Raw genomic sequence first — 12,134 nt, 5'->3', positions numbered from 1 at the left:
CTCTCGCTCGGGGGGGGGTCCGCCTCTATCCTTCCTCCGCCTGCCCCATGACCACGAACCACGACCGCGGCCACGACACCAGGGCACTGGCGGCGGTATGGCGTCGCGCGGGCTGGACACCGCTCGCGCCGTTGTTCTTCGCAGATGGACCCAGAAAGAGAGAAGGGGGGCGGGGCGGGTGGTCTGGTGACGCGAGAGAAGAGGACGAAGAGGTGAGAGAGCGGAAGAGGAAGAGGAGGAGGAGGAGGAGGGAGGGAGGGAGGAGGAATGTTGGGCTAGGCTGGGTCGGGTTGGGCTGTGGGTGGTGGACCGTAGGCTTTCGAACTGTGGGTTCGCCGGTCGCGTATAGGCTGTCGTTTGTTCCGTCTGGCTGGTGCCAGAGTTTGGCGAAGCGTGGGACGGAGATGAAGGAGACGGAGATTGGGCATGGGCGATGGTCGATGGGCGACGGGCGATGATGATGGTGGTGATGATGATGTCTGCTCTACTGATCAAGTACGTGACGGGACTGAGGGGATTGATGACGCCGGCTTTGCACTTGGTGCCTCCTCAGGCGGGAGGGAGGTGAGGTGGGCGAGTCCGTGCTATTATCTCGTCCTGTCTATCCGTCGATCTATCTACCTGCCTGCCCGCCTGCCCGCTCGTTCTCGCTGCTTACGATCTCTAGTGCGCAGCCCACGCCCACGCCCACGCCCGCCCGGCCGTCTCCTAACGGCTCTCGGCTACCAAGGTAGGAGGCAGATCGGGTCGTTCGAATGTAGGTAGAGCTCACATGTCCAGTATCCCTACCCGTGCCCACATGCCAGCCTTCCTGTACTGTACTTTTCCTCTCTGCCCATTCTCTTACACTGGCGTTATCTAGTATGTACGCGGGCAGATCTCCTGCCCCTGCCGCCTTCACCTCCCTTCCTCTCACCGTCAAGAGGGCAAGGAAAGCGAGTTGGCGCGGGATTTCTTTTTTTTTGAAACAACCTTCTTCCGTGGGTCCTTGGGTCTGTGGTCTCTGGGTCCGAACGTTTCCCTGCTAGGTTCCCTAGATCCCCTAGGGCGCCTACATCGGTCTCTTTTAGGACCCTCGAAATCAAGAGGTCCCCGGAGCGGGGCGAGGCGATCCTGCTAGTTCTAGACTGTCTGAGCTATATCCTGCCCAAACTTTTTTTTTCTCTTTCTTTCCTTATCATTTTGCGCTTGTTTCTGGCCTAGAATAGGCGCCACAAGAAACGCCGCCAGGCTTCGCATGCACATAGGTACTTCGGAGCAAGACAACAATAGCAGTATTAATAACTGTATTATCAATGCATAAATGGATGTACGGTCCTAGACGTATTTCCGAATACATGTATGAGTAGGTGTGTGTAGGTATATGTGGGAGTCTATATTGCGACGCTAGGGCGAGCAGATGGGGCGTGTTAGTCGCGCGTGGGCGGGCGAGCGAGCGGTCGCGCAGCGCGCCCGAAGAGCGGTCGGGGGTTGGGTTGGTGTCTTCTTTGGGGGGGGGTGGAGGGGGGTGGAGGGGGGGAGGGGATGAGAGACGGGGATTGGATGGAAGGGGAAGGGTTGGTTAGTCCGTTAGTAGGGACGCGTGAGGTACGAGACGAGAAGCAATACGAATGGGATAGGAAAGGGAGGAGGAGGAGGGAGGTAAGCGCGGGACATTATTGATTGATTAGGGGGTTTTCTTCTTCTTCTTCTTTTCATTTCCTCTTCGGCGAGTTTGAAGCGCAAAGCCCGAGTTCGAAGACCTCGACTTACACACAGACTAACACAGAGAGAGACGAACGACGGCAGAGACTTATAAAGACTTACACAAACAGACTGTTGCCTAGGTACCTACCTACCTATCCATCCATACGCATGTACGTAAGCCAGCAAAGCAAAGCACCCAAGGTATGAGGCATATACATACCCGTCCGTACGTACCGTGTCTACCTCGGGTTGTACACATGCCTACTCATACACGAGCATATGTAGGTAGGTAGATACATGTAAACACAAGCAGGTCCGCGATGGGTCCCCAGGGAGGAGGTAGGTAGGTAGGTACCTAGGTTATCCAACCTATGCGCATAACATCTTGGATGTCTGCCGAGGTGAATCGAGTGCGGGAGAGGAGGAGGGAGAGAGGGAGAGCGCGTGCGTACCTGTCAGACGAAGAGGCCGTGGGCGTCGCGCTCCGGTGCTGGACAGGATTACTGAGACGGTCTGGTCCCATGCCGGCAACCTACGCACATATGTAGAGACGTATGTATGCTACGTGCGTCCGTCCGCCCGTCCACCCGTCCACCCATGTACGTACGCGTCCGTAGTAGCAGCTTAGCTCCCCAGGTAGAGCATCCTTTCCCTGGGTCGCCCAAGGTCGGCGCGGCGGCGGAACGAATCTGAGAAGCAGAAACACGACGCAGGCGGGCAGTGCACTTGGTTGCTACCGACCTACCTCTACCTACCTACATGCTACAGGTACATACTCATATACGCTACGGGTGGATACAGGCACCTTAGGTACATACCGGTCGTAGACCAAGAGTCGCATAGCTCTAGCTCGCGAACGAGCCTAAGAGGTAAAGTACCGAGGATATGTCCGCGGTAGGCTAGCGACGGCGTCGATGTTGGGTGGGCGGTCCTGTGGGCGGTCCTACGTTAGGTACCTACAGGCTCAAGACAAGTACGTGCTTAGGTACCCGATGTACCTAGAGGGCATATACATTATTACCCACTTGGGGCACTGGACCGCGGGAATAGCCTGGCCAGGTACCGAACAAAACCTGGTTGGCGTATCGACTCGGTTGGTTGGCAGACGGACCGACGCCGTGCACAGAGGCTGGAGACTGGCAGAAACGGGGCGAGCCGGCGGGGAGCGGAAAGGGATGGATATTATATTATATGTAAGGTACCAGGCGTAAGCGCGGACAAGGGTCCTGTATGTAAGGTACCGTACGGCGCATTACATCCGGTACTCGGGTACATGCGATTCTCACCTTACTAACTGCATGCCTCCATACGTACAATAATAGGTACAATGCACAATACGTAGAGTGGGCCTGTGGGAGTGTACCTAACCTATTATCCTCCCTGTAGAGCACACACTCATACATCCCCGGAGTCCGAACCCTCCCATACCTAGGTTGCCTACGTACCTAAGGTACGTATATGCATGCGTGTATATGTGCATATGCGTGTATGAGGTGTAATGTCTCTGGACGCCTCCCTGCCTCTATGAGTAGGTCGGTACCTATGTGAACGGAAGGGCTGTGCGTTTTGGTGGCGGTTCCTTTCGTGGCCTCGCTGCCTTAATCGTAAGGCACGCAAGACGAGTTGAAAGGTAAACCTAGTTGATCAATTGAAGGTGTAAAAACTAAACTGCTAAAAGGGCTTAAATACAGCGTTTTACGAACAGTTAGCTGTTGCGTGTTTTTCTTCAATTCCACCAATCACAGGCCTCCATTCTGGATGCCTGAGGATCCACAGGGCAGCCCTGTGGACGGGCGGACGGGTGGATGGGCGTGTGCGCACATATATGAGTGAGTACCTACCTACCTCTTACCTACCTACCTACCCGCCTACCTACCTACCTACATACATACATACACACACACACATACCTGATGGATATGCATGCATGTTACGTACGGATGGTGCTGCTGCTGCTGCGTATGGAGTCCGGAGGCCGGTGGACTTCGTACAATGCGGACTCGAGTCCAGGACAGGAACTCGTGGATTGTGGACTCGGGTGTGGATTCGGGTGGGCGGCACCATACAGGAATACAGGAATATGAGTACACAACAGATACAGTCTGACTAGGAGGTAGGTAGGTAGTATTAAGCGCCGGACGAAAACGCTCGTGTCTGGGCCATTACAAATGCCACAGCCGCTCTTTTCTTCTTCTTTTTCTTGTCTCTTCTTTGCTTTGCGAGTTACGCTCGTGAAAAGAGGCCTCGGGGACTCTGAAGGCCGAGCGAGGGGGGGGGGGCCGAATCAGAGAAGGGGGACGGACAGAGACAGAAAAGAAGGCTTACCTGCATAGTGCCTACATACAATGCATTGTACGCCTACATATGCATCGATCCATAGCGCAAAACCAAGGGCTTCTTCGTGCCGCTGCTGTGCGCTACTGTCGACACCGTCGACGAAGGCAGGGCTTAGTGGGATAGGCATGATAGGATGGGATTCTGCTCGAAGCGAGGGTTGGGCGGGTTAGCGCGCGTCGCATGTAGGACTCGCTCACCACCGGTTCCTCTCTTTCCCCTCTCGCGTCTTTTCTTTTTTTTTTTTCCCCTTTCGAATCGCCCCGCAGACGTACGGGATGCTACGGCTGGAACTGACGAGCCCGCTTACGGGGCTTATTACCAACCCCAATCGGGTGACGTGTTTCGGTGAGAATACGACGGGACAAACCAAGGAAGGCTGGCTGGATGAGCACACTCGAACGAGAGAGAGGGAGAGAGAGGGAGGTAGAGGGAGGGAGGGAGAATGGAGAAATGCGGTGTGTGTGGATGTAGACGCAGACTGTGTGTGGGCTTAGTGATGGCCCAGAAGTCTGGGAAGTCTGGGAGTCTCTAAAACCGACTCTCTCTCTGTCGAAGCTTTTCCCTTCTTCGCTCTCTTTGCGATTCGTGATTGACGGATCTTGGTTGCAGCAACGCAGGGGCCGGCGTAACAGGTCGCATGGAACTTCGCACTGACGGATATGGAGAGCGAGGGAGAGAAAAGGGAGAAAAAGAGAGCTGGGAGGGCTGAGGGATCGACAAGTGCCGGGATGCCAGGCTGTTGGGTTCTACGACAGACGAATTGTATCAGGTATTGTTGCCGCGGGCACGTTGCCACATACGGTACATGCTCTCTACTTGCAGTTCCGGCGCACGGGCACACAATCCGTGACGGCCAACCACGTACCGGACAAGTACCTCCCTGCCTACCCGTACATGGGCTTGACACACGCATACATGCACACACTTACACACACAACACTTTTGCATATATATACGTGCATATATCCAATACATAATGTACAGCAGCAGCAGGTAGGTCTCTCAGGTAGGTACTTACTTGCCTTAGAGGTATCTAGGTACCTACCTACCTACCTACATATACCCATACATAACTGGAACCCCAACGTTATTCTTATCCACCCTCCCCCCATGTGCGTGCATTAGGTAGGTGACACCCACGCCCGCCACACCCGCACCCACAACCTTAGGAGGTACATACCGACATTAGGTCATGTACCCAACACACATACAAATCTCCATACATCCGCATGTACACCATACACACATCATGTACCTAACGTACAACCAGGTGGATGCGCGCACCCGCCCCTGTAGGTGTATAATCCTCGATACGATACGATAATTGGTACATGCATATCGATGTGCGTACCGTGCGTCGAGGAGGGTATTGACGATGGGGGAGAAGAGCTGAGGAGGAGGAGCCGGAGAACGAGGTTGGAGGATCCGCCGCATCGAATTACCTCACCGTACATTTTTTTTTTTTTTCGTCTGCTTTCCTTTTCCCCCTACCATTACCCTCCCCCCCTGTGCCTTGCATGACGGGCAGCGGGCCAGGTCGGGAGTCGGGTCAAATCAGTCAACTGTCATGGATTTCGTATATAGGCCTGGGAGCATCCCGGAGTTGTGGCACGGCCTTGTGCAGCTGAGGGAGTGCACCGGAGAGAAGAGTGTGAGAGCGAGCGAGTGCGAGCAGCGACAGGGACGAGAAGAGACTCTATTTCATGACAGCGACGACCAGTTGAACCAACCACCCGCCCACCCACACCCCGTATCTACCAGCCCGTCCTTACACCCGTCCGTTCCTTTTCCTGCTGATCACGGCCATGCTTATGACGATTATGATGAATACGGTCACGTCTCTCGCTTGAAATACCTGCCTAACCCCCATCCGGACCCAGTCGCTCCCTTTTTTGGCCTGCTACCACGAACCAGCACACACGCTCACACATACGCATACGCACGAACCTATACACGCAACCACACGGCTGGCCGATATCCTGTCGCTCCTTTTACTGGGTTGAGTCCAGTATATGGCTATCGGCCACATCTATACTCACGCCATTGGGTCGACGCAGCTTGATACGGACTCGGCGCACACCAGACTGAACTCGAATCCGCAAGGTCGGGATATCGAAGGACCGGAGCCGCTAGATCGCAACCGCCAACCAAGATGACGGACAACGCCGAGACCATCGAGTCTCGGGATCCAGACTGTAAGCAAGAGACCTACGGGCTCTCGACCCTCGTGCCGCCCACCTCCGCCGACGCTTCCACCACGAAGGAGATGGACCCTAAAAAAACCGACTCGTATTTCTCCCACCAACCTCACGCCCTCTCCGTCGACTTCCAGTGCCACAAGGGCGACGGCACCGTGCCCGCCGTCTCGCCTCTCTCTACGGGCAGCGTCCTGTCGCTCTCGCCTTCGCTCTTCCCACTCCCGCCCACCACCGGCACACTAACACCGCCATCCTCACCCACAACATCACAGCATACCCGGCCTCGCTCTCGGTCCGCGTCCCGGGCGACGTCGTCGCATTCGAGTGCTGGCTCAGCATGGTTCTGCCCTCCGTCCCCGCCGCCCTCTACCCCACTGCCGCCGCTGCCCAAGCTGTCGCCGGCCAAGCTGGCCACCACCCGTCTCCGGACGATGGATCTAGCGACAGCAGACACGGAAACCAGCCCGGTGATAATACTGCGGCAGTCTGCAAATAGTATCAGCAGCCCCCACGGCAGTTTTCTCCAGGTCGATAACCGGGAAAGCTTCCGGGAATCGGCCGTAGACCCGGATATCCTCCCAATGCCCCCTCGATCGTCACTGCCTCCGCCATACTCACCGGGCTTGCTCACGCCAGAGAGACGGGACAGCATCGACGGAGCGAGCACGCGCGTGGATTCGACCGTGCCGCTGATGGCGTATCAGGCTGTGGCCGGCCACGCCAGTTTCCAATCGCAAAGCTCGGCGACGGCGTACACGCTAGTTAAGCGGCCAGACAACGACGTCGAGGCGCTCCCCGACCCGAAGCGGAAGCGCAGGAGGAAGATCGCGATCATCGCCGGGGTGGTATCTACGGTGGCGGTGGCGGTCATCGTGGGTGTTTCCGTCGGGGTTTACTTCTCCATGTCGACGAATTCCAGAGCCTCGGAATAGGTAAAAGTAACGCAAAGGGTGACGCCGCAGCATGTTATGATAATGAGAAGAAAAAAAAGAAGAAAAAAGCAGGCAAAGGAAAAAGAAACGAAACGAAATGAAACGAAATATGAGGTCATGTAAGTTATACATACATATATACACGCGTGTAAGTATTACACCTATCACGAACCAAAAGCGGTCCCCCCTTCTCAGAAGGGGAGTGGACAGAGACGGGTTACGAGGCGACTGCGGGTGCGATGCCAGGATGAGCACCGCCCAAGTGGCTTGCCAGCAGCATAGCATGACATGAATGAATGGATGCATGCACAGTGGTTACCTTTTGTAGATAGATAGGTAGATATGTAGATAGAAATACACTGTACAATAGCAGCCGAGGGAATCCTGCAGGATGCGTAGAAGATGACGAGAAACGTGGCAGTGGTCCGGCTTACTAGCCACTTACGCGGCGGAGGAGTGCGATGGAGCGAAAAAGGCGTCGTATGTTGTCTAAGAGACAGGGAAGAGTTTATTCATTGACACAACGCCGTCAGTCCCCTCGCGCTATGGTAGGCGGTATGAATGACATCAAACATTCGCCATGCGACAGGGAGCGCATCTATACAACTGAGGGTATCCATGCTCTACCTGCTTGATATATATATATATATATAGGCGTATATGGAAATAGATAAAAACGTTGATCGCACGTGGAGAGGTACGACGGTGAGGCGCGAGTCGGCGCAGTCGGGGAGATGCAACCCCCCGGCAGGATCCACTGCGCATTTATATCGCCGAACCAGTCCGGACTTTTGCCCGCCCCGATCCCCTTCCTTGCAATCTCGCTGACCGCTGGCCTTTCGAGCCTCCGTATCGCCTCTGTCTCTCCCTCTCTCTCCCTCGACAAGCCTCCGCTCGCGTGTTGTCCGATCTCGCCCTCATAAACAGCCCCTACGTATTCGCGCCAATTCGATGCCCACTGGCCTTTAGCCCTGTTTCATCCTCTCTCAACGCGTCCTCTGCCTGCTCGTCCCGGCTCGCATCCGCACCCCCTTGCCCCTCCGATCGGGCTCGCGTCTCGGCCTGCCTCTACCCTCCCGCCAATCCGTCCAGATTAAGAGCCAGGTCGCGATACGGCGATGGAGCAGCCAATCAGACCGCAAGCACGGGCTGCGCCCAAGCCCGGCAAGCTCAACTACGCCTGCGAGGCGTGTCGCATCTCCAAGATCAAGTGCCAATCCGGGCCTCAGCCCGGCATCTGCAAGCGGTATGGCGCCACCACCTCGGGCTCACTCCCGTCTGTGATCTCCCCCCCCCTCCCAATCTGTATATGCGATCCTGCGGGTACCAACCAGTAGCTGAAAGACTAAGATAACATCGTCCACAGCTGCTCCGAGTTCAAGCGGGAGTGCATTTTTCGGACGGGTCCTCGCACCCGTCGGTCTAAAGTTGCCAGACCGTAAGTTCCTGCTATACTATTCACCCCCTATAAGCCGTAGATCACAAGTGTGAAAGTGTACGTGAGAGTAGTCTTCGTCGTTGTCGTCGTCGTCGTCGTCGCCACTACCATCACCATCATCCCCCTTTACTCTTAGTTTTAGTTACGTTGGCTTAGAGAATATGTTCGACTGCAGCGACGCAGAGGTCTCGTCCCCTCTGCCGGGCCCCAGCAAGACATTTAGCATCGAGTTCGCCATGCCGGTCGAGGGAGATCCCCGAGACAACTTCAAGATGCTGAGGGAGAAGCACGAGCATTATCTCGATACCCTCGTGCCGTCCACCCCGGGGCCCGGCGACGACCCGGCGATGTCATCTCCCTCTGCCAGGGGCGCGTTTAGTTTCAACAACCTCTCCATCCCGACCCCTTCGTCGACGACAACTACGAGCTCCGTCCGCTCGCGGCCCATGACCTCCCTCGGCATCAAGCCGCAGTTCAACCTCGACTCGGCCAAGAAGCTGCTCGATTCGTTCCGGCACATGTTGCCGTCCTGTCCGTGCATCGTGCTACCGGCAGAGGCCGACGTGCGGTCCATGGCTCGCAACTCGCCGTTCGTATTATTGGCCATCCTCGCCGTAACCAGTTGCTCTTCGAGCCTCCAGGGTCACAGCCTCTACGACGAAGAGTTCCGCAAGATACTGGGCTTGAAATTTGTTTCCGGCAGTGAAAGGTCTCTCGAGCTGCTGCAGGGGCTGCTAATCTACTGCTGCTGGTGAGTCGAATTCTTCTTATCACCGTCTGCTTGCTTATACGAGGGCGTGAACCAAGAGCACCCGAAACAGACGCCCGCATATAATTAGGATGCAAAATCCATGATATATACACATACTGCAGTGGAAAACGAAGAAGTGGATCAGCCCTAACAGGTGAATTTCGCTCGCTAGGTACCCGTTCCACCTGCGCCCGAAGAGCAGGCAGATGGTGCAATATTTACGCATGGCCGTGGATCTAGTGCATGATCTAGAACTAGACGAAGAGACAAGCTTAGATCTCGTCTCACACTCACCCAAGGAGAGGGAAGCGAAGATTCAGGGAATCCGAGCGTATCTGTGTTGTTTTTATATCACGACAGTGTCAGTCGCCAGCTTTTTTATCCCTCTCCCCACCACACCTCCCCCCTTTTTTCGTTTCGCTCCTCCCCTAACATCGACATAGACACTCGTGGGTGTGGTCAAAGCCGTACGGCCTAAAGTACACGGTGTGGATGTCCGACTGCTGCGATGCTTTGGAGCAGCAGAGCGATCTCGAGCAGGACCATGTCCTCGCCTGGCTCATCCGGATGCAGTACATCCTGAACGAAATCGAGGAGTCGCAGAGGAATAGAAGGCCTGATGCCGATGAGCAATCCATCCATCATCGCCAGCTTATTCGCCTCGGCCTCGAGTCGCGTCTACGGGATTTCCAAACCAGGATTCCCGGCCACCTCTCAAACACACGTAAAGCAATCCTACCTTTTTTTCTTCATCCCCGCCTTTTTCTATCCTGTTTCTTCTCCTCTTTTTATTACCCCCCCCCCCTCCCCCTTTTCCCCTTGATGTAACCCCATCTCCACCGCCACCGCCGGCACCTGAAACAATACACCATACTAGAAGAAAATAATATTAACCAAGTGTAGCGAGCATAGTGATCGTTTCCCTGACGGCGGACGCGTACCTACTCGCGGCACCGCTGATGCGGACGCCGAGTTCGCAAACGCCGGAGGAGATGGCAACGGCGGCTGTCGGCCATGTCGCGGCAGCGCAACTACAGAGGGCAGCTCACACAACGCGGGCGCTGCTCAACTTTATGGCGTCGCTTCCGCCGGCGCAGATAGGCTACTTCTGCGGGGCCGACATGACACGCTTTATCATCGGCATCATCCTCGGCTTCCGGCTGTCGTTCCCGGTACCGGCGTGCCCGACCTACGACCACGCGCACGGGCGCCACGTGCTCGACTTCGGGAAGTACCTTTCCATCTTGACCACCAGCGACGACTACGATTCCGACGGTTACGGCAATGGCACCAGCGGCGAGGACGGTGGCGCCGGGGAGGAGGGCGGCGGCACGGCGGCAGGGAACGATCCCGCGGCCGAGGAGGCGGCCGGAGGGGGAGGGGACGGCAAGGAGACGGGGAGGAAGAAATTCGACGCGGTAACGGCGCTTAAGGTCGTGCTTAAGTCGGTCAGGAGCAAGTTCGAGGAGAAGAGCGCTCGGCTCGCGGCCGCGACCGCGGTCGAGGAGAGCACGCGAAGGGCGCGCATGTGTCCCATGTTCGACGGCAGCATGGACCAGTACATTCCCCTGTGGGCGGGGCAGCAGGGGGTCGACAACGACGGCGGCGCCAGCGGCAGCATGATTGGCACCTCGTCGCTCTCGTCGTCGTACGCGACGTCGCAGCGCAGCGCGGCGAGCGCGGTTCCGAGCGGCGTGGCAGCGGCGGACGTGGCCGCGTCCTCCGGCAGGGGAGGAGCAGCAGCAGGAATGGGAGGGGCAGGGGGCGTGCCCCCTCCCTTGCAATTCCACGATATGTGGACCACGATGACGATGGGTTGGGCGATGGACATGTCTCAGGGCCTCGACGCGGGCGCGGATGTGGCGGATATCGAGAACGTGGAAGGATTTGGGTACTTGGGCCTGGACGGGGTGTGATAAGGATGTATAACGGGCGATATAAGGGGGTATGGCGAATAGGGGATCTATGAGTAGGGGCCTACGGGTGTTACTACGCAGGCAACCAGGGAGGGGATGCAGGGAGGGCTGGGGTGCCGGGGGGCGGCGTGTGTAGAAGATCGCATCCATTATTACTTGCACCGAAGAGATTGGACGGTGCTATATAACACACTGGGTGTAGAGAAATATGTATGTTGGAGTGCAAAAGCATGGAGGATAGCAAAGAGAGTTACGGCGCCAAGTTGGGTGAATCTTGTTTTCTTACAGACCTTTACACACACTTCTCGACGGTCACGCTATTCAGGCAGCATTACATCATGGGGGCAGTTGGAGTCACGTCGAAAGGGGATGGCAGATAGACCAAACGGGAGGAGGGTAACATACCGCCTGCCGGTAGTTAATATCTCGCCATCGACTAATACTACGGAAGAGAGAGGGAGCATGGGGCCCCCAACGGGACTACCGATAGGCTCTATCCAGGGGACCATTTCCTGCTTTGGTAGACTACGACGTGTCGGGCAGTCTCTTTCCCGTCTTATCTACCTTTACCGCCGGCCTATCTCCATCGCTTACCGCTGTCGACGTCCCTATCGGATGCCCTACTCCCCAATCGGCATAGGGCTAAGGCAGGAGAGTCGAAAAACCGGGAACGGAAGGCCGGCCGGCCGGCCGACCGGCATCTCCGCAGGATCGGCGATCTCGCGTAGTAGCGGAGGATCGCGTCGCCCACTGGCGGTATCCCAGAGTCGCATCGTTGACGTGTGTATCTTCTATAGGGGTCTTAGTCGTGCTATTCCGTCGGTATATTCTAGATCTCTCTCTTTCCACGCGAATAGGTCTCCGGCCCCTATATAT

General features: G+C 56.3%; 3 protein-coding genes across 3 annotated transcripts; all 3 read left to right on the top strand.

Moving 5' to 3' along the window:
• Nucleotides 1-5,514: 5,514 nt before the first annotated feature.
• Nucleotides 5,515-7,741, top strand: GGS23DRAFT_549222 (uncharacterized protein). The gene has a single exon (XM_051515200.1). It carries the CDS (start codon nucleotides 6,176-6,178, stop codon nucleotides 7,151-7,153), a length of 978 nt encoding a protein of 325 aa, XP_051376334.1. The 5' UTR covers nucleotides 5,515-6,175; the 3' UTR covers nucleotides 7,154-7,741.
• Nucleotides 7,742-7,871: 130 nt separating this feature from the next.
• On the top strand, nucleotides 7,872-8,526 carry GGS23DRAFT_549219 (uncharacterized protein). The gene has a single exon (XM_051515199.1). The coding sequence runs from the start codon at nucleotides 8,272-8,274 to the stop codon at nucleotides 8,488-8,490; it is 219 nt and encodes a 72-aa protein (XP_051376333.1). The 5' UTR covers nucleotides 7,872-8,271; the 3' UTR covers nucleotides 8,491-8,526.
• Nucleotides 8,527-8,752: 226 nt separating this feature from the next.
• On the top strand, nucleotides 8,753-11,258 carry GGS23DRAFT_592922 (uncharacterized protein; the record flags this gene model as incomplete). The annotated part of the gene is made up of 4 exons (XM_051517958.1): nucleotides 8,753-9,342; nucleotides 9,515-9,673; nucleotides 9,786-10,066; nucleotides 10,246-11,258. 4 exons carry the CDS (start codon nucleotides 8,753-8,755, stop codon nucleotides 11,256-11,258), a joined length of 2,043 nt encoding a protein of 680 aa, XP_051376332.1.
• Between the last annotated feature and the right edge of the window lie 876 nt (nucleotides 11,259-12,134).

The sequence above is a fragment of the Durotheca rogersii genome, assembly GCF_024521655.1.
Source record: "Durotheca rogersii strain YMJ 92031201 chromosome Unknown GGS23scaffold_2, whole genome shotgun sequence".
Lineage (NCBI taxonomy): Eukaryota > Fungi > Ascomycota > Sordariomycetes > Xylariales > Xylariaceae > Durotheca > Durotheca rogersii.
The sequence above is the reverse complement of the archived record's forward strand: the minus strand, read 5'-3'. Positions and strand labels throughout refer to the sequence as shown.